This window comes from Rutilus rutilus (genome assembly GCF_951802725.1).
Source record: "Rutilus rutilus genome assembly, chromosome: 15".
NCBI classification, from domain to species: domain Eukaryota; kingdom Metazoa; phylum Chordata; class Actinopteri; order Cypriniformes; family Leuciscidae; genus Rutilus; species Rutilus rutilus.
The window spans coordinates 25,487,026-25,509,809 of record NC_140220.1 but is presented as its reverse complement, the minus strand read 5'-3'; the positions used below and the strand labels follow the sequence as shown (position 1 = coordinate 25,509,809).

The window sequence follows — 22,784 nt, the reverse complement described above, 5'->3', positions numbered from 1 at the left end:
AGTTAGGCCAGTAAGTTAGTGTGCCAACACCAACAAGTGATGTTTTTGATAGTGAGTGATTCATTGATTGTGAGTCGTTAATGAAGTAAAACTTTTGCGCACTTATTCAACCAGAAATTACAAAACTCTTGTCACTGCAAAAAAAAAAAAAAAGATTTTTTTAATTTGTGTAGCATTCAAAATTCTTCTGCCGCACTTTTCTTTTTGTGAACTGAACGAACATAATCAGATTCACATTTATGAATGAGATGCTTAATTTGTTAATTGCCATTTAGATTCAAAAGCCATTCATAAGGCTTGAACCGGAACAAGCCGACTCGTCAGTCATTCCGTAGGCTATTCGTTAAGATCTATCATCTCTAACCAATGAAACGCTCACTCGAACGCCATTTGGCCATTACGCTTGGAATGATTCACGAACGAAGTCATGCCAGTACTAGGCTAGATATACCTGTGCATTTACCTCTGCATTTAAATTTAACTGAAAAGACATAGGCCTACCTTTGAATCTTGTAGGCCTATATGTTTTAGACATATTTTCCAGATGTTAATAAACAAGTCTTGGTGATTTTTAAAAACTTTTATTAACAATATCACATTACATTCTTCTCAAACTTTAATCTCATGGATTATCAACCAGTTTTAAGTGTAGCCAGACACTGTAAATTTATGGACAAACTAAAAAAAGAAAATCTTTGTGTGTGTGTAAGATTAAAAGATAAATTCTTCTGACTGGCTTACAGTTTTTCTATTTGAACCTGTCTGCTAAAATGTTAAGAATGAAGAACAGTGGTGGAAAGAAATATACTTTTTAATTAAATCTTTCAGATCATTCAGTTTCATTACTGTGTTTGACAAAATGAGGGTTCATCTAGTCATTTGATCCTCCAGAAACCCACAGCTGTGTTAACCTTTATGTGTGTTCATGTATTTTTCTAATTAGAGCTGCTATTCCTCTCTGGTGTGATATGCTATTTATGAGAGAAACACTTGAAGATCAGCAACATAAACCATTAATCAAAAAACGTATTACATAAGTATGGCAGATGAAAATTCTTTACAAGATGTCATAGAGTCTAACATTAGCCTCTTCCACTCAGCTGTCATGGTGAAGACAAATCCAGCAAAAGTGCAATCTGGCAGTCTTGAAGTTTTAAAACAAACTCTCATAAAGAGAATCAAATATATCACTCAGTATGGCCAGAGAAGTTCAGAAACTGTTCTTATGTGATTTTTAAGCAATATTTTTCCTTATTTGAAAGTGTTTATTTAGGGACAGTACCAATGAAAAAATGTCTCTTAGGATTACAACATAAATCAAAACATCCCTTATATTCAGTTAAAAATACCATATCCAGTTTATTGTTTGTCAGAGCGGGCAGCTAATCCAGCGGTTCCTGTTTGATTCGAATGACGGAGGTCGTGACCCCACGGTGACTTCGTTTGAGCTCTCTCCTCAGAACGTACTCACTGAACTGGGTTGAGTCCACACCACCTCCACAAGAAGCAACAATCTCAAAGCCTCTTTGCTGCAGCCGCTCCAGAACCTGATGAGCACAAAAATGACCAAACACACACCAAATCGTTATCTTTTCATAGTCAATATATCATATACCAATCATATATCAACAGTCCAAAGAATTAATATACACTACTGGGGTCGGTACAATTTATAATGGTTTTGAAAGAAGTCTCTTAAACTCACCCAGGCTGCATTTATTTGATCAAAATGTACCTGTTTTTACTGTAGTTATGTAGTTCAAAACTGAATTTTCAGCTGCATTGCTCACATGATCCTCCAGAAATCATTTCAATATGCTGATGTGCTCAAAATTATTATCAGTGTTGAAAACAGTCGGTTGTGCTAATATGTTTGTAAAAAATGTTGTATATTGACGAATATAAAGTTCAAAAGAACAGCATTTATTTGATATAGAAATATTTTGTACCATTATAATTGTCTTTACTATCACTTCACTCGATCAATTTAATGTGCCCTAAAACTGGATGAGATTAAGCCTTGTTTTCAGAGAATATCTTGAATTAATCCCTAAATAATATGCAAATAAATGAACCCCTGTATGAGCTACTTAGATGTTTTTAATCTTTTTGAAGCTTGAAAATGATCATTGTATAAAAAAAAAAAAAAAAATTAAAAAAACTGTGACGATTCTGCTTTTGTGTTCCACAGAGGGAAAAACAACAGCATAGAGGTTTGGAACGACATGAGTAAATAGTGACAGCGTTTTCATGTTTGTGTGAACTATCCCTTTAATTGAACACCCCTGGCACAGAATCACTGCCGTCTTCAGTTAGAAACACAACACAGCAAAAGTGTTACAAACCATCTGTCCAGCAGCTCTCTCAACTGAATCAAATGAGATACTTAAACCACTTTCTTATTCCGTCTTTCTTTCTGTCTGTCTGTTTCTCCCTCTCGCGCCGTTTCTTCCAGTCCTGCAGATCTTCGCTCCACAGAACTGTGAGATCACATTCCATTAGTGTGCCTTCAGGATGTGCCTTCCTCTTTTGCTCTCCAGCGCTGCGTCACTAAATTTCCCTTCACTCTCTCCCTCCATCTACAGTTTTCCACCATCCTTCTCTTTCTTGGTCTTTCCCCTTTTCCCCCATTTACAGGTCAAAGTTTCTGTCTGTCTGTTCTTAGTGACTTTCCATCATGCTTTTGTCCTTCAACTCTCTTTTTCTCTCATTTTTCTTTCCTGTCTTCTGCCTCTGCTTTTCTCAATCTCCTGCTTCCATTAGTGTGACGGCAAGTGCCAGGGGCCAAAAGATTTAATAAGCAAACAGGATTAGACAGCCTCTAGACACACACACATACACACACACGCACTCTCTCTCTCACACACACACGCACACGCACACACACACACACACACACACACACACACACACACACACACACACACACACACACACACACACACACACACACACATACTTATAAAAACAGTATTAAATGGTTACAGAGAACAGTATAGGAAAAATTTAGCTCATATTGTACATTCATACCTGACACGAATTATTGGTCAGTGTGTGTAGTTTATAATGCTATCAGCTAAAGCTCCTGGATGGAACCGTTTGCAGATTGCAGATTTAATTTAAAGTAAAATACTGTAGATAAATTTGAGTATACACATCTTAATCATTATATATATATATATTGTTTTTTTATAAATAAATTATTATTATTAATATATCAATTACATATCAAATTAATATGATTCTTTTTAAAATATTATTATGCTTTTGGGCAGTCATACCACATGACAACCTGAACTAACTTTGCCTTGCCATAAAAAGTGTAAATGATCAGATATTTTAAGAGACTTATTTGCAGTCTTGTAAGGGTCCCCTCTGTGATAATAATTTGTATATGTATATATAATAGTTTTATATATTTTTTCCTGCATGTTAGTTGCACTACATGACTTTGATTGGCGGAAAAAAGTTTAACATTTATTATTAAGCAGTGAAGCAGGTTAGTTCTTTTTTAAAGAAATAATAAAAGATTATGCCAAACAACTATAAAGTCTATAAAGGGTTAATTCTCCCAAAAATGAAAACTGATAGGGCAGAAAGCTCTCAGATTTCAACAAAAATATCTTCATTTGTGTTCCGAAAATGAACGAAAGTCTTACGGGTTTGGAACGACATGAGGGTGAGTAATTAATGACAGAATTTTCATTTTTGAGTGAACGATCTCCTAAAAGTTCTCAACTTGCAACACTCATGAGTCCTCAAACAGTAAAAAAAAAAAAAAAAAGATAAATGCTTCATAAAAATTATTGAATTAAAAAAACAATAATAAACAAATGTACGAACAAACAAATAAATAAATGCTATTGCCAGGCGTGTATAAGGTGTTCCGCACCTGTACAGAGTTGAGGTGGCAGTATCCGTTTAGAGGGAAGCGTATGACGTGATTGGAATCGTGGTTCCAGCCTGCGTTGACAGAGTTGCACATGACGTCTCCTATCTCTGGGAAGATGTCCTCGATGAGGGCTTTATCGCCGCTGAGCGTTATCCTCTCTCCCAGCTCGGGGGCCACACGCACTACCACACACTCACACATGCGTGATGTGTACCTAGAGTCCTTCTCAGAACGCCAGCGCTCCAGCTCGGCCTGCAGAGGCTGCAGCTGGAAATATCGGGCCTCCTCGTACAGCAGAGAGTAGTCCTACACACAGATGCACAGAGACACGGATATTTAAGGAACGGTTCACCTAAACATGAAAATTAAATCTATATTTATGGCTGTTACGATACTTTTATTGTGTAGTGATTCTTCAAAGTATATCTTTTTACTAGTTTCATGAACAAAACAGCATATTGGTTCAGAACAACACAATGGTGATTACTGACTTTTGAATGACCTATTCCTTTACTCTTTAAAAACCTCATAATATTGATGCATCATCAGATTTAAAGTCCTACCTTAAATTCATCTGGGATGAGCAATTTTGAGGTCCTGAGGAAGTTTAATATGTAGCGGAACATGTGTCCATCCCGATCTATAAAATAATGCTGCTTCAGGCTGTCCAAAACGATCGGCTCTGTGCCATCAAACAAACGGCCAATCCTGAGAGAGGAACAGATATTGGAATATTTAGATGTAACCAAAACAACAACTTGCTTTCCTAGGTTTTTCTCTTGTGAAAACGCCCATAAACCACTACTGTTCAAAAGATTGGAAATCTCTTATACTCACCAAGGCTGCATTTATGTTATCAAAATACTGTAAAAACGGTTATAATGTGAAATATTCTTACAATTTAAAATAAATGTGATGGCAAAGCTGAATTTTCAGCATCATAACAGAGTCACATGATCCTTCAGAAATCATTCTAATATGCTGAATTGCTGCTCAAGAAACATTTCTTATTATAGTTGAAAACAGTTAAGCTGCTAAATATTTTTGTGGAAAATGTGAATTTGAATTCAGGATTCTTTGATTAATAGAAGAATCAAAAGAACAGCATTTTTTCTTATCTAAATCTTTTATAACATTGTAAATGTATTTACTGTGACTTTTGATCAACTTAATGCATCTTTGCTGAATAAAAGTTTTTTTTTTAAAAACTGTAAACTGTAAAAAAAAGTTTCTTACTTACATTTTTAAGTACAATCAACTTGGAGGTTTTAAGTCATTTCAACTTAAATTACCTTAAACTGACTTCAAAAATGAATTGAATCTTGTATAACTTTTAAAAGTTAAATTTGTTTGAAATGCACTACAAATGTTGTCATGTGAAATTAATATATAATGTTTTTTATAAAGACCAGTCAATGGACTGATTTCTCATCCCTACAGTAATATTGAAATCACCAATATAGTGCATTTTTCATGCATCTAAAGAGATGTCAAGTTTGCAGAATACCTGACAGAAACAATCTGAGGGAACATTGTTGAGATTAGCTGGTACTTGGAAGATTGAGAACTACTTCGCTAAAATGTTCATTAAAAACCATCTAACATCATCTGCGTGTGCGCTCATGTAAATACACGACAGTGGATTTTGACAGTTCATTCGGTCAGCACAGTCTGGTTAAACCGTAGCCTGCATCAGCATCACGGAGGGGCATGGCTGGAGGCGGCGGCCATCATTGCTCCTGACCACGCAAATGTCATCATCCAGCGCCCTGTTCCTTTCTCTTTGATGAGTGCGTTGTCATATTGATGTTGCTTGTGATGAAGTAGCCAAGGGGTGAATGGATCTGTCACTTATGCCAATGCCTTTCTCTGAAACATCTATATGACAATTACAAAGGCTTTTCAAAGCCTGTATATTATACCAGACTGTGTGGACCCTATATGAGACAATATGTGTGAGACATATTTCTGTGTCACTGTAAAGGACAGTGGGAGGCGGAGACCGTGTGAGACATGTGAGCAGTTATGAGATTGGATGCTAGTCTGGCTCAAAGCGCTTCAGGCTCCTTTTGGCCTGTGCTCTGATGTTTGACTCAGTCAGCAGCTACAAGACAATAATGCTCTTTGGCATTGCAGAAATATACCGATCAGTGAGCTAATGAGCACAGACAAGACACATACACATACACACAAAACACGCATATGGAGCACACACACATCATGAAGGACTTGTGTGTGAACAGACGTGTTCAGAGATGATGTGTTTTTAGAAATATTAGGCTGACTGCTAAACGCATTAGATGACAGTGGAATACATGTTATTCAAATGGGTAAAAATCACACCTTTTAATTTGAACACCTCCCTGCATCTATTACACTTTCCATCTCTCTTTGTTTTGCATCCGTGTGTGTGCAGTGGCGGCTGGTGGGTTTTAAAATAGAGGAGGCACACATACTTTAAAATGGATTTTTTGGTCACTTATAGACCTGAATATTTATAGAAAATGACACAGACATCAAGACAATATAAATATAAGTTCAATCACCTAGTCCTAGCCTATCACTTGAAGCAAAAAAATCCTTCTGTCCTTTTAAATGTCCGTGTTAAAAGAGCATGTACGGTCGTTTAGTGAAGCTGATTGCTGCAGCCTATATCCAAATAGGCATGGGGTCTTCCTTCATTTTTAATTTGTAGCTGGTGTTTGAATGGTAGTTTAGTAAATTTGTTTGCGATCAATTATTCGATATCTCTACTCTCCATCAGCTGTAGCAGTTCAAACTGATATCACGTCATTTACGTCTTGTCAGTGATTGGTTGATATACCAAGCGAAGCTAGCCTCCTCTGCCATGTTACTTTTCTCAACACTCCTAATCGCTGAAAGTGAAATAAATTATGGTGATTGGCTAATTTTTTTTACCAACAGAGGCACAAGTCTCCGGCTATGAATTTGCTTCCCCCTCCCTTTCTCTATCCCCTCAGACTCGCGTTTCGCAGATTCGGCACATTCGGGGAAGAAGCGTGCGGTTGTTTCACTTACAGTGGTGAAATTACAAACAAGAAATACACATTATGAGGCATAACATTTTGGGTAGGCTGTGCCTCCCTTGCCTCCCCTGACAAGCTGCCACTGTGTGTGTGTGTAATTTACCTGGACTCTGGGTATTTGGTTAATGTGGCCAGGCTGCTGGTATACATGTGACCCCCCACGTCAATGTGCACCGGCGCGTTGGCCTTTGTGAGCTGTGCAGGTGTGGGGATGCCAGCTGTGCCCAGCGGGGAGACCGGCGAATGTGCCAGGATAGGCCGGGTCGACATGCCCACACTGTTGCTGCGATTTTCCTGAGAATAAAAAAAAAAGATAGGTAAGATTGCAGCAATTTCAAGATTAATGTACATACAGTAGCAGAAGGTTACTTCCTTTCTTTAAAAAAAAAAAAAAAAAAAAAGGATTTATGCGTTCGGGATAGTGAAAAGTGGACATTAACATACCAGAAGTAGGAGAGTATAACTATGGAGCTATATTTTCTTAGGAAATTGTATGAACTTTCTATGATACTTTCATGGAGACTGAATTTATCCATCAAGATTTGATTGGATCATGAAAAGTGCCCATTGAATGGACCAGGATGGAGGTGGTTGAAAAGGAGGGGTTGAAAAAGTAACAGGGATTTGTAACGTCAATTGAAAAGGAAAGACATTTCAGAGGCAAAACAAGTTGTTACTGCCTGTTTAAAGCAGATATGCCAAAATAAGGGCTCACGGGCCAAAGTTGGCTTGTGCAGATCTTTTATTCGGCCCGCTGTGTCATATCACAAGAGGGCAGAAAAAAGGAAATTAAAACATTAAATAATCTTTTTGTTTGAAAGGGATCGTTCAGCTAAAAATGAAAATTCTGAATCGTTCAGCTAAAAATGACTTACTCACCCTCATGTCGTTCCAAACCCAACATTCAGAACACAAATTAATACCGTTTTAATGAAATCTGACAGCTTTCTGACCCTCCATTGACAGCTATGCAACTACCACTTCCAAGGCCCAAAAACCAGGTTGCTGCTGGAAGAAGTGTTAGTGAGGCCAGTAGGGGGCGCTCACCCTGTGGTCTGTGTGGGTCCTAACGCCCCAGTTTAGTGATGGGGACACTATACTGTAACAAGCGCCGTCCTTCGGATGAGACATTAAATCGAGGTCCTGACTCTCTGTGGCCATTAAAAATCCCAGGATGTCCTTCGGAAAAGGGGTAGGGGTGTAACCCCGGAATCCTGGCCAAATCTGCCCATTGGCCACCTAATGATCCCCATATATACTGATAGGCTTCATCACTCTGTCTCCTCTCCATCAATAAGCTGGTGTGTGGTGGACGTTCTGGCGCAATATGGCTGCCGTCGCACCATCCAGGTGGATGCTGCACATTGGTGGTGGTTGAGGAGATTTGTTTTTGTTTTTTTATTTCGTTTTGCACAAACAGAGCACTCACATTGGATTCACAGAGTCACATGGATTACTTTAATGATGTCTTTACTACCTTTTTGGGCATTGAAAGTGGTAGTTGCGGAGGCTGTCAATGGAGGGACAGAAAGCTCTCAGATTTCATTAAAAAGATCTTCATTTGTGTTCCGAAGATGAACGAAAGTCTTACGGGTTTGGAACGACATGAGGCTGAGTAATAATTGACAGAGTTTTCATTTTTGCGTTTATATTCTTGCATTAAAATGTAGAGAAAAAAAAATACATTAATATAACATAGTTGGATATAATGCATTTTCACATTTTTCAGTTTATGACCCTTAATCAAGTTAGATTTTTGGCCCTTTGAAGTAAAAGGATTGTGGACCACTGGTTTAAAAAAATAATAATTTTGGAATACAATGCGTCAATGTATTGTACACAAAAGGAGTCTGAGTAAGTAAACAGGTGTCAATTTTGATTTCATGTGTCAGTGTCACTAGCAGAAACCAAAGAGAACCAACACCTACAGCCTCTTTTGCCTCAAACTCTCGTTGTCTATTGTCAGAAAACAGGTAGCCTAGTTTGTAATTTTAAAAATACCACAAGACAACAGTTTTTACACACTTTTGGGAATCAACCTTTCAATGGCTTGCTTATAGCGGTCTCTGCACACTAAAGTGGAATAACAGAAACAATTTCAAGCAGCCTCTTCATTTTGGTTAATGTGTGTGTCATGAGCGTGGAATGGGAGCGCAGTGCTAAATGGTTCACAACATAAACACAGATAATCACTTCTACCTTGACAACTGTTACAACAAATTAAATTGACCCATTATGACATTAATGAAGATTTCGCTGTCAGCACTAAACATCATTACAGTAGCCACAATCTCATTAGCCTCAGTAGGGCCTCGTTTCATGGGCTTCGTCTGACATAATATCTGCTTGCGCTTGGAAATAAGTGTTTGCTAAATCTCAATGGTCAGTCTCTACCGAGGCACAATGAAACAGCCATGGGCAGAATTTCCTTTAAAGATGAAAAACAGAAAAAAGTAAACGGTAACATAAGTATACTTGTGTACTTAGTGCAATATCAATGCATTTTTCGCCCAGAGTGGAGTAATGCTATCCGAGTCGACTGTCTTACAGAATGAAACATGCGGAGAGAGTGAGTTCAACAGACTGGCTTTATACAGCGACCTGAAAAAAAAAAGCATTAACCCTTGGTAATACACAGAACGTGCAAGTAAACATGTATCCAGGCCAGCACATTAAATCACTAATGATAAACATCTCTGGCACAACTGGGCGTTTTAGCTGGAGAAGTTTTCTGATGGTGGCTGAATGGAGTGTTATGCCTACGGGGAGAATAAGTTGGGTCAAAGAGGCATTTTCTCATGCATAATTTTTTTTTAAGCCTTTTTATTTTCTGGGTAATTTTATATACACAGTGTAAACAATGAGGAAATGAGAGGATGGGTTGGAAAATGTTTGCCTTTATTTATTTGGCAGCGACTTTTGACAAAAATAAAGTCAACTTATATACACACATGCCTTAAAGAACAAAGCTAGTCTGGTGAACTGTGCAGTAAATAAATGCAACCCATTAATTGAAAATAAGTGTTACATGAATAAAAACAACTTATTCCAGTCATGGATGGTGCTGGAAGCCTGAGAAGTTTGAGTTATTGGCTCTCCCATTAGCTAACTGGAAAGACATTGACACCAACTTAAGAAAAATATACTCTGGAATTTTGGTTGCTCCAAATAAACAAACAGGGAAGATGAATTATTAGTACTGATGTGAGTTTAAATAGAGCTGAGCAGTGACCAGTAAATGCCCATTTTGGAATATTTCTGTAATAGTAATTTGAGAGTGTGAGGCAGAAAGAGGGTTGTTAATATATATAGAGGTCTAGAAAACAGAAACAGTCAGTGTTATAATGCAGTACCATATAAGCATCATGTGTCAGGATCTACCATTATAATATTGGTTTAATTAGTCTACATACAAGCTTTCTAAATTTCTCATGACAGTTGAGACATAAAGACAAAGACAGTTGAGACAGTCTCATGACAAAAAAAATAGGCACAACCATTCAAAAGTTAGGGGTCAATATAAATATATTTTTAAAGAAATTAATACTTTTATTCAGCAAGGGTGCATTAAATTGAACAAAAGTGACAAAGACATTTATAATGTAAAATTTTATTTAAAGAATCCCATAATAAAATATATTGTATCAGAGTTTCCACAAAAAAAAAATTAAGCTGCACAATGATAAGAAATTTGTCTTTAGCATCAAATCAGCATATTTGACTGATTTCTGAAGGATCATGTGACACTGAAGACTGGAGTAGTGATGGTTCAAATAAACAAGTTATTTTAAATTGTAATATTACAGTATTTTTGATCAAATAAATGCAGCTTTGTTGAAGCATAAGGGAAGTGTACGTAAATGTAATGGTGGAGTTAAATAATGCATATGACTCAATGGATGCATGAGGTAAAAAGTCTCTCAAAGTTTCAAAGTCTCTGACCCAAACGCTTTACTGTTAACTCATCTCACCCACATCTCAGCATGTACAGCAAGTATTAAGGAAGATATGAAAGAAAACAGCAAAGACTCACTTTACATCAGTTAATTAGCAAGGAGGGAACAGTATATAATTGGATGTGAATGTGAAATTACAAAGTGTCATAATTGAAAAGGCTTTTTTTTTTTCAGGATGCTTTTTTTCCAGCAATCTCTTCCCCCTCTAGGGGTCGCTAATAAATATTTACCCCAAACCTATTTTTAAAGACAAATACATGCTGTGATTTTAGTGCATGGCAACTTCACAGCAGCAAATACTTGAACATTCATAATGACAATATAGCTGAGGTTGTACTATAAAAAAAACCCCACAGGTATAAACTCCTGAAGATGAATCTTTTAGTGTGGTACAGGTAGTGTGGCTGTTTAATTCTGATCATTAATATAATGTAATGCAGCTGAAGAACACACTACAAACAACTCATCTCTCAGGTATTATATTTAGGAGTCATTGTTTTTTTTTTTGCTGGAGCCCTGCACAGATGCGTTATTAGCTCATTCCTCTGCAGGCAACAAATGCTTTTATTTTTCACACTCACTTTCATGCTGAAGGCTGAAGAAATCATGTGCCTGTTTTAGTGCAGCCTACTTACAAAGCATAATAATAAATATTCACCAACATATAAAGAAATCAATCTTAATCACATTCCCAAATGGACCGCCACTGGCAGATGTGCTGCTGCCCCCCCCCAGCAAAAATGGAGATAGACTGGTTTATAAAGACGGGGAGTTACAAAAAAAGAACAAATGCATATCTAACAACTAACTTAAAGGTGTATTAAAACTATCTTAGTCCAGAAACACTAGACCACAAAACACCAATTTTTATTTTTTTTTATTTTTTTTATGCATGTAGGCTACTTAGTGTATTATTGGGGAGCAGTGGCACAATTCAAAGTAAAAGGGATAGGCTAGTTCACCCAAAAATTAAGCTGTCCCAAACCTGTATAAATGTAGGCCTATTTGTTCTGCTGAACAATACATTGTTCCGTTGACTTCTATTGTATTTTTTTTCTCTCCATACTATGGAAGTCAATGGTGCCCCACAACTACAAACATTCTTCAAAACATCTACTTTTGTGTTCAGCAGAACAAAGAAACTCATACAGGTTTGGGACAACTTGAGGGTGAGTAAAAGTTTCTGACTTATATAGCACTCTTTCACAAGATAGCCCTGGTTATACAGTAGGCTACAACATCGTAAGAAAATTGACATTATAATGAAGAAGTAAATCTGGGATTTGCTGACAAATGTTCCATGCAAAATGACACACACATATGAGTCAAATTGAACATCCCACGGTTGTTGCTTTAATGCGTTCATTTGCATAAATACACTTGGTGTGAAAAAAAACAATTGTCCTCTGACTGATGTGATTGACAGACAACAGGGCCGCTAGTAAAACTGGTCCTAAATTGTTAAGCGCTATTCTAAGACCGTGTCACGCGGCAAAAGCGTTTTGTCTTTATGTTATACCGATGTGCTAAAGACATGAAATCGCTGTTACCTGTGAGGGGAGCATATGAGGGCTCTCTCCGTTGAGTTCGCAATGAGAGGAGACTAGCGCGGTGACCGTTGGAGTGTCCGCGCGCTCCACGGCGGCGCGCGCGCAGAGTCTTTTCGGCGATGCCCCCGGTCCCGAAACGCTAACCGGATAGACGAGCGTCCGCGGGCGTTTGATCACCTTCTGCGGTTTGAGCTCGGCCTCGTCCTCGCAGTGCAGCGCGTGCTGCAGGTGCGCTCCGTTGTTGACCGTTTCCGGGGACACGTGGAGAGGCGCTAACTTTGACCCGATGCCCGCAATGCCGTTAAGCGTTGCTATAGAGACGGCGCCGATGCAGTGGTTGGTGTAGGTCTTTGACAGTTTGGCGGCCCGCGACAGCATCTGCATTCTCGTGCCCAGCAGGTTCTTGCCGATAGCTTTATTCTCGTACCAGGTCGTGTCGGTCTCGCTGCAGTGATCCCGTGGGCGCTGGAAAAAAGCCTTGCAGAGAGGATTGCGCTTCGTGAGGTACTTTACGAAGCTCGCGTAGGGACAAAACTCCGTGGCGGTCTCGTACATGCGGGGAAGATTGTCATCGTCCGTGTCGGATCTTTTTTTCGTCCAGGAGGCGGAACGAGACTTGTGGTACGGCCCGAGCGCTTTGAAGTACACAAACTTCCTTCCGTCCTCGTCCACGGCCAGCCCGAAAGAGTCCTCCTCGAGCTCGCGCTGGTTCTCCCGCCCCCTCGTGCAGAAGTACATGCAAGTCTCGAACCACACTTTGTTGAGCAGCCCGAACGGCGAGCTGGCGCTGAACACGGCCGACGTGTAGAGTTTCCTCAGGTCGGAGCGCGTGATGGCTTGCTTCTGCACCACGGGACCGGCGCCCTGCTCTTCCAGCTTGCGTATGACCGCAGCGAGCGCGAGGTTGGCGCTGCGCAGCTCGGGGTCCTTGGTGAGGTCCAGCGTGCGGCAAAAGGGGGGCTCGTTCAGGTACCGGTTGAGGGAGCTCCGGATGCTGATGAGGGAAGACTTGCTGTACAGCTGTCCGCTTTTGGAGCGCGCCTCCGCGTAGAACGAGCGCAGGACTTTGCATAGCGCGTGTTTGTCCATGCTCTCAAAGTCCGTACTTTGCGCCTTCTCCGTCAGGTATTCCCGGAAGATTCGCACCGCGTACCGGGTGGCCAGGCGCGTGTTCTCGCTGAGCCTGGAGCGGTGCATGTCTCCCTCGGGTCCCGAGTCCAAAGCGGCGAAAAGCGGGTCCCCAGCCCCCGACTCGAGCTGGTCCGTATTCCGCATAAGGACCGCTTCCCCCGTTTCCACGGCAGCAGCGCAGCTGTCAGGCTCCCCGCACTCCTCCCACTCTAACTCGGCTTCTTCTTCTGACACTTCTCCCTCTTCCCCTGTGATCTGGATCTCCTGAATCTCTTCCTCTTCTTCCTCGCCCGAGCCTCCGTCTCTCTCCCGATCCCCCGACATCGGGTCCGGTTCATCATCTCTACAGCACTGGTCCCCGCTGCCAGGCATTCTCGCCATATTGCAGTCTGACAGTGTATGAGTCCCGAGGCACTGCGCATGCGCTATATTGGACCGCAGAGCTGAGAGCTTTTTGTGCGTTTTAGTGACCTTCAGCTACCAGAACAGGCACGCGCTCTTAAAGGTGCAGGGAAAGGGAGCTATAGATTGCCTAATAATTAAAACGCACTCTCTCATTCACACACTTTCAAACTTGGATGGAGAGATAAAGCGAGAGAAAGAAGCAAACGGTCAGCTATACTCTGTATTGGACTGCAGCTGAATTAAGCAGTAAATTATGTCTTTAATACACCCACACAGACACACACCTGCTAATTATTAAAGGGCTATGTAGCTCAGGCAGGCTGACTTGATTTGGGAGTTTCCAGAAGCAGCTGTGATCATGTCTAACCCTGAGGCCATCCATATACTTTCGAGTGTGTGTGTATACAGCCTTTTGTGTATGTGTGAGAGGAAGAGAGAATGTGACAGATGGGAGGGAGAGAGAGATTTGAAGTTGTGGTGAGCTAATTGATATTTCTGTGTATGGTAAGAATAATTTTGACACAGCATAAAGCAAGCCACTGGTCTGTGTATGCAATGATAGCCAGTAGGCAGACAACCCTACTCTAAACAGGTGAAACTGCATGTAAAAGGAACAGTTCACCTAAAAATGAATATTGTGTCATAACTTATTTCTCACTCCAACCCAATATTATCTCAAATAATATCCTGCACACTTTTTGCAATTTAATAAAAGTGAATAAGAACTGAGACTGTCAAGCTACACATAATTTAGCACCATAAATGTATCAAAAGTGGTCATAAAACAGACGTAGGCCAGTAAGAGCTGTGCATGTAAACCTCACTCTCCTGGCCTCAACAGGCGCGCTACAGGCTGCAGTCTTGTTGACATGCCCAGCTCCCACGCCGGACACCCCGGTTCAAATCTCGCTCGGAGCATGTCGAGTAGGGCCGGTTACACATAGACATCTTTAAAGTCTTTAGAAGTAATAAATACCAGAAAAAGACAATCTAAGTTTACTGAAAATTTTGAGATCCATTTTGAGAGAATGAATAATGTCTGGTTTGTGAACGAATCATTCGTTTAAGGCGGCATTTCAGTGAACCAGTTGATGTCGTTTACAAAACAGAGTCAATTCTGATTTTGATCAATGATCCAGTCAACGTGCATGGCTACCAGCTGAGCTCATCTTGCAATATAGCACTTGTATCATTAAATGGTCCATTTGACTCTTTTATGGTTCTTTTGCATCCTTTTTGAAGCTTCAAATCTCCAGTCCCTATTCATTGTCACTGCATGGAAAAGAGTGAATACTATTCAAAATGTTGCCTTTTGTGTTCCACAGAATCAAGAAACGGATTAGGGTGAATGAATGATGACAATTTTCATTTTTTGCTGAACTCGGCTTCAGTTTTTCATATGACTTGCTACTGATGTGACAGTGTGAGTGGACTGTATTTAACTTCTGCTGTTCTGATAAACACGAATGTGTGATTTGCAAATACAGCTCAGCTGGAACTCACTGCAGACTTTCTCAGGTTGGAGCAGATTTTCATTTTCCTCTCTTATAGTCTGTATAGCAATAGAGGCAATTGTAAACGGAGCCCCTCTGAAATGCATCATAGTTTATATCAGGGCTCACTCGATTATACATTGATATTTTTATGTATGAATGATTCTAGAGTACTCCGGATGAAATTGCTTTTGGCCCTGTTAATCTCTAAATACAATTTATATGGCAAAATATGCCAGTTTTCATTTGAGTCATTAGACTAATACAAGATCATCCTATATGAGTGACCTTGATCAAGAACACATTTCTAAGTGCTCCTACATTCACGCCTCTCTCCTCTCCCCTGTGTTAGTGTGTGTGTTGTGAGAACCCCGAGGCAACCGCTGTCTGAGTATGAACAGCACAGAGCTGAGGTTTGGCTCTGGAGAATAAGGCAGATGTTTGTCTCCGGCGCTGTGCCTCCGAGAGAGGCAACGCATGAGGAAGCGGATTTTAGAGCTCAGTAGGGCTCAAAGCTAGAGGAGGGATGAAAAAAAAGCTCTATTCATCCATCAGCAAATCAACAGCGATCATCTGACTCATTAACTTTATACGGTCAGAGTCTTTCCATAGTCTTGTGAACATTTCTTTAAGGAAAAGATATGGGTCCGTAGCAAATAAGAGTGTGATGGTTTTGAAAATGTTCATGCTATTTTAAAAGAAAGTTTACATAATGACTCTATAACGTGTCATGTGGCGTAACAAAGTAAAACGATAAAAGTAAAACTAATTCAATTTTCCTTAGACCTTGAATACAATATATTTATATAATGAAATATAATATATAAATATGTAAAACTAATTTTTTAATATTTTATAAAGTAAAAAATATATATATATTTAAAATGTTATTTTTTACAAATATCATGAATTAATTCATAAATATATAGTTTGGAGAAGTCACACGACTCACACCACATGACATTTACGACTTGACCTCGCCTTGTCGTAAAAAGAGATGATGATATAATTTCCTGTTTTATTTTTCTCTGCTAGTTTGCACCATGTGATTAAACTCAAAAATGAGCCTTAGGAGGCGTTTCCTTTTCTTTTTTGACTTTATGCCTTCCCTCCCCCAAAACAATTACTTATTATTATATTTTAATACAGTAGTCTACATATTCAAGTCATGATTGTAAGTCTGAATTACATTTTCTTTTTTTTTTAAATAAATAAAATTAATTAATTAATAGATTTCAGAGGGGGGAAAAAAATCATGTCATTGCAAGTACCACGAATAGAACTTTGAGAATAAACAATGACAATGAAGAGTCTTTCAGTCTTTTAAATTCAGTTTTGTAGTTAGTTTTAATCACTTGCTATAAGCAGCACAGATTTTTGGGCTTTTCGCACTTTTAGCAGTCTCCTGGAACCCTCCAGCATGAAAAATGTAGACGTCTACCTCATCTAACACACCAGATTCAAATCTCTGCTCATCATTAGAGAGCTCCATGACCTGAAAGAGGTGTGTCGAATGAGAAAGACCTCAAATGTGCAGCGCCGAGGTTCCCGAGGTTCACAGATCCTTGGGAGAAACCCGGCATAAAGTCTCTCGCCCGAGGCCATAATGCCAATATAACAGGACGGTGTTCTCTGTAACTCGAGTCCTCGGGTTTACCCTCCGCTAGAACTCAACCAACAGCATTTGTTAAGCCACCGGCCCTCTTTTCGCACGGCCGAGGTAACGTTGGACCCGTATCTCATTTCTCTCCTCCACACAGCACACATATATCCCTATGTGAGGATGAGCCTCCATTTTGAAATGAGAGACCTCTCTTCTTTTGTCTCATTCTGTCATTCCTGCCCACAGGCATGTCACCAGAAACAGCTCTGACATCTCTCAAAGGAAAGAGAAGGAGAGAGAGAAAGACGGAGCGAGAGTGAGAGCAGAACAGGAAAAAAAAAAAAAAAAAAGAAGAGAAAACCTCCTTTCCACATTTTAAATTCTCGTTAGCAGAGCCCATTTCACACCTAGATACCCAATTAGCAATTAGCAAAGCTTTAAAGTGCAGTCCTGAGCCGGGGCCCTGATCCCGGCCTGATTTGTATGCGCTTTGTGCAGATAGCGATAAGAGAGAGGCTGAATACATGTATAGTTTTAAATTTAATTTCATAATCATTTGCATGGCAGGGTAGCCTGCAGGCGAGAGGGAAAATAACATGCCCACTCTTCAAAAGGGAGATCAGGCTCGTTACATGGCTGTGCGGAGGATTGGAGAGGGGCTTTTTATGTGCAGGCAGGTAATTTGTTCCCTGACTAATCTGAAGAGATAGAGAAGTTCACAGGAAGCACTTTTTAAAAAACAGTGTGAGCGCAGCATCACAAATCGCCTCTACCTCCGAGGCTTGGGAGAGAATGAAAGCGAGCGAGAGAGAGGAACACCAAGGTGCGATATAGCTGAACTTACTGCCAGAGCCCGAGGCTGACAAAAAAAGAGTAACTACTGAATGTGCGAGTGTGTGTCTGGGTATGTACGGCTCGGAGAGAGAGAGAGAGAAACCATCTTTGAGCACGCCAATGTGGCGAGCCATCCGGTGTGGGAGAGATGGAAATCAAATCGAGCACCTGTAGTACATGACGGTCCTCTCTGACCACTGCTTCAATATTGCACTGATATATATATATATATATATATATATATATATTCAACAGTCTGTGTGCTAGACAATGTTATTATCATTTTATATACTATTAAAGTTTTTTAATCGTTTGAATTTGTTTTATATATTTCCTTTTTCATTTTAATTTGAGTAATTTTTTTGTTTGTTTTTGTCCTCTAGTTTTTTTATTCATTTACTTCAAGTTAAATGTATATGAGAAATGGTGCTTTGGCAACTAGCTGAACTAAAATAAGTTTAAATGTTTTTTATTTTATAGATTTATTTTTAAGTTAAAGTTTATTTCAAAAAAAAAAAAATTGTTATGGTTATAGTTAATGATAATAACCCTGGTGTTGGCTGGTTCCCATTTAAGTCTGACCATTAGGCTGCAGTTGATTTCACATGTTTGTGGCGCAGGGGACTCAGAGAGAGACGGAAAGATGGAAAGACTTGCATGACATCCTACTCTTAATCTTATCCATATTCATGGGTGCATATGCAAAGTATGGATGTGTCGGAGAAGCGCTGAAGACAGACTGAGGATTAGTAACCTGTGTTTGAGGTGATTCCAAGCTCACATTAACATGTTGAATATTCTACAAGAATGAGTCAGAAAACTCAGCAACTCTGCCCTGTCCGTGGGCAGCAATTCAGCTCGCTGCGTGCGATCCATTGTGTGCGTTTTTAGTGGGTGATGGTGTTCTGTACAGGAATGCTTGTGTTCTCTATGAGACCAATTACATTTGTACTTTATGATCCCCTACAGTTATACAAGATTCCTATACCAGATTTAACAGATGAGGCTGTGCCGTCCACATGCCGATTCTGTTTGTGCAAAGCTTTCTCAGGAAGCAGCAACCTTTAATTTCTTCAGGTCAAATCTGGCTATATGCGCAATTTCACCACACAAGGGCCTGGTGGTTTCACAGACTGGGCTTAGATTAAGCCAGGATTAGGCCTTAGTTTAATTAGGACAAGTAGCTTTTATAAACTTGCCTTTGGAAAAAAATATTACTGGTGGGCATCGAGAAAAAACAATGGCACTGACAAATTTAAAGATATGTCAGTGCAAGTTACTTTCAGTTAAAACAGCTCAAAGATGCATTTTAAGGTTAAGCCTTGTCTGTGAAACCAGGGGAATGTTCCAAAAGGCATGTTTTGCAGTGATACCACATAATAGTTCTTAAAATAACTGTGAAAAACATTTTTAATAATCTAAGGGTGTGTTCACACTTGGCATGTTTGGTTCGATTAAGACCAACCCTGGTGCGAGTGCTCTGTTAGTGCGGTTCGTTTGAATAAGTGTGAACACTGCCATCTATATCCTGGTGCACATCAAACAAGCGGATCAAGACGCTGAAAAATTGGATCTCGGTTCACTCCCAAACAAACTCTGGTGCGGTTCGAATGAAATATGAACGCAAAACACACCAAAGATATGTAAACGAACCAAAAACGGGACAAGATGTCACAAGATGTGACCCTAAAAAGGACAGAATGCTCAAGCATACCTGTTTTTTACCGTCGTAGTCACAATGTTGCTCATCACAGCCCAGTACAGGCATCAGATGCGTGTCTCCTCGCAGCAGATCTTCGTTTGTGTGCGTGTTTTGACTCCTTTACACATTTAATAAGCTCTTCACAGGTTATCAGCTGGTCAAAATACCATCATAGGAAGTTCAGAGATTAAGTGCATTTAGCCCAGCACACATTGTTTTGCATATTCGATAAATTAAATATGCATAATGAAAGCCGACCAATCTGGTTGTGAACATATCCCTATATGCCCTTAGGTTTGGTATCTTTAGGTTTGGCGTTAAAATGCCTAATGTGAAATTGTAAAAGCTAAGCGAACCAGGACTTTTTGTTTTGTTTTTTTGTCCGGACCAAACAAACCAAGCGAACCGAACTACAAGTGTGAACACACCCTAAACTAAAGTACACTTTTTCCATTAGAAATAACCTTTTGCGCAATGGAATGGATTTCTTTTTAAGAGCATGACCAGTAATTCACTAGCATGATAATTTCTGAAAATAATGTTGAATTCTGTTTTGTTAATCACGTAAGTACAAAACGTTTTCATGACACAGTATAGGTGAACAATCCCAGGATGATGTACCAATGGACACTTTGCTATCCCACAAGGCAACATGAGCTGAAGAGCCCTGAGATAAAAAAAAAAAAGTTGAAAAAATAAATTAAATCTCAGGGTTATTTTTGTCTTCATCGGCATGTATATTGCACTGACAGATAGACAGAAGGATAGATAGATGGATGGATGGGTAGATGAATAGATAGATACCCCCTCTAGTGCACACTATGCCCGTTTTGATGACAACCCTTGGCCAGGTAACCTAATTAGACCGTCTATCTAGACTGAAATGTCAGGTGACAGTACCACACACATCCACTTGGACAACAATGCCAATTCCACGAGCTGGTAACATGTGGCATCACAGCTGTAAGCCAACATAACATAACTTACAAGATACGATACACCGGTCAGAGAATACATTTAAAGTGAATCATGCGTCAATCAATGCACGTAAAAGGCGATTCCATTGTAACATGCGCACGTGCGTCTTGTTCCTCTCGCTCGCGCTCTGAGCGTGCAGCAGCTGCATGGTATTCGGCTACAAGATGAGAATGAAGGAATGCTCGACTTTAAACATCGCGGTTAAAAATAGCAATCGCCGCTAAACACACACACACAAAAAAAAAAAACAATAAAACATCCTCAGCCACATTCAAAAGTGTAGCAAATGCGTGAAAACGCACTGTAGTTGCGATCAAGCCAGCCGTTAACCACAAACCCTTATAAGTGGGAAGATCAAAGCAGCGCTGTGTTAAAGAAAGACTTTCAAAATCGCTTTCCACAATCGCCTCTCATTTGGAGCTTGCGACTTCACATCGTATCACATCGCGAAACCTAATCGAGGACGCCATTACAATATCAGTCAATTATTCGAGGCTACGCTACAGAACAGTTTTACATGTGACAACGTAAACTGCTTCAGGTGTCTTTTTGCGCTGCCATTACACATATCGGGAAGCGACAGGATGTAAACTGGGAGAAGATAAATATTTGTTTTGTCCCAAACGCGCTCATCCTCTGGCACATGCGTACATGCAGCTGCGCTCTGAAGACCCACTGCCTCTCTCTGTAGAAAAAACCCACAAAGCCCAATCTGGCGCTACTCACCTGGAACATGGGACATCCAGCGACGTGTCACCTCTCCGTGTTTGGGCTCCTGTCCGCGCCCCTTGCTCAAGCGCTGAGGAATGGAGCCCAGCTGAAGCTGAAATCACAGAGAGTCGCTCCAGGGGTTTCACAACCCCTCTGGGCCAGACCCGGATAGAGAAAAAGAGAGAGAGAGCGCCGCGCTCTCAAACAAACGCCCCTGCAGATCTCTGCTCACTTCAGAACAACTAGTGAATTAACCGATCACAAGAAGCTAGTTGTAATACACATAAATGTGCAGTTTATCTTATTCTATGATGTAAAAGGGGGGTCTGGTGATTTTTCTGCGTAAAACAGTCGTCCTCCTTCCTACATCTTGCAGCGGGGAGGCAGATTTGAATGGTTATGATTAGTTTTGATGGAACGCTGCCGTAGGCGCTTCCTGCAAATGGATGGTGAGTGCGCGCACGGGCGCGCTCACAGAGGGGGAGAGGGCCATTACACAGATTGAAACCTATATCACGACTATGCAAAACCTGTTAAAATTGAGATATCGAAACGTAGTGGAAATGAACCAAATCTTTAAAAAATGAGTTTTTTTTAAACGCATTATAGTATTTTTTTTATTTTTATTTATTTTTTACCTCATTTTGCTTAGCTCTATTTGAGGGCCATTTTGAGTGCAGTTTCTATCAAATTATTTCTAAAAATCCTTATCCGTTTAATCTAACTGGAAAGGTAATGGATATTCATTGTTTAAAATATGTGGGAACTCTGCATGTCATTTTTGTGCAAAATATAACTGTGAACCAAAGTGTTTTGGTGTGACTCGCTAAATATGTTTATTGCATTGGAAACATCACTCTAAATAAAATGGCGTATGAATTCAATATATAGGCCTATTCACTCACACACTGAATAGGCTGTGCCATTCAAAACATTTATAAAATCCACAATTGATGTTGAGATTCTAGGCTATTACGCATGCTAAGAAAAAAGGATAAGGGACTGGAAAAGATGGTAGGATAGTGAATGGCAACAGGACATTTCAAATCGTTGCACACACACACACACACACACACTCAGCCCTGAGGCAGGAGCATGCTGACTCCACTGTTCCAGTCTTTCTCTATGGAGACAGACTTTACCATCAGCATCCTATCTTTTAGTTAAACAAATTCAGCCTTCTTTCTTTCTTTTTCTTTCTTTCTGACAGAAGAAGGTATGACAGAAGGTATTAATCTCAGTCCATTCTCATCTAAAGTGCTGCCACTCGCGCATCGCCTGTAATGAGACGCATCATTTATCTGCCTGTGTTCTCTTCTTTGAGTGTTTGAGAGAGATTTTAGCACGTGTCAGTCAGGAACTCATGGCAAAGAGAGAGAAGGTATGAGGGAGTAGGTGTGCTGCCTGCGAACTGCGCGAAAAAGTGTGTTTGCATATGTTTATGTGCGTGTGGCACCTTCTCAGTTCACTCCAGGCACTGTG

General features: G+C 40.1%; 1 protein-coding gene across 2 annotated transcripts; it reads right to left on the bottom strand.

Moving 5' to 3' along the window:
* Window positions 1–573: 573 nt before the first annotated feature.
* Window positions 574–21,785, bottom strand: kctd1 (potassium channel tetramerization domain containing 1). Of its 2 annotated transcripts, none has more exons than XM_084431946.1 (5): window positions 21,318–21,785; window positions 7,043–7,233; window positions 4,456–4,600; window positions 3,893–4,198; window positions 574–1,547 (listed from the first exon to the last, which is right to left on the bottom strand). In XM_084431946.1, exons 1-5 carry the CDS (start codon window positions 21,324–21,326, stop codon window positions 1,383–1,385), a joined length of 816 nt encoding a protein of 271 aa, XP_084288072.1. In that variant the 5' UTR covers window positions 21,327–21,785; the 3' UTR covers window positions 574–1,382. The 2 variants fall into 2 exon arrangements, with proteins under 2 accessions (XP_084288072.1, XP_084288071.1); XM_084431945.1 differs by lacking the exon at window positions 21,318–21,785 and adding an exon at window positions 12,446–13,167.
* Between the last annotated feature and the right edge of the window lie 999 nt (window positions 21,786–22,784).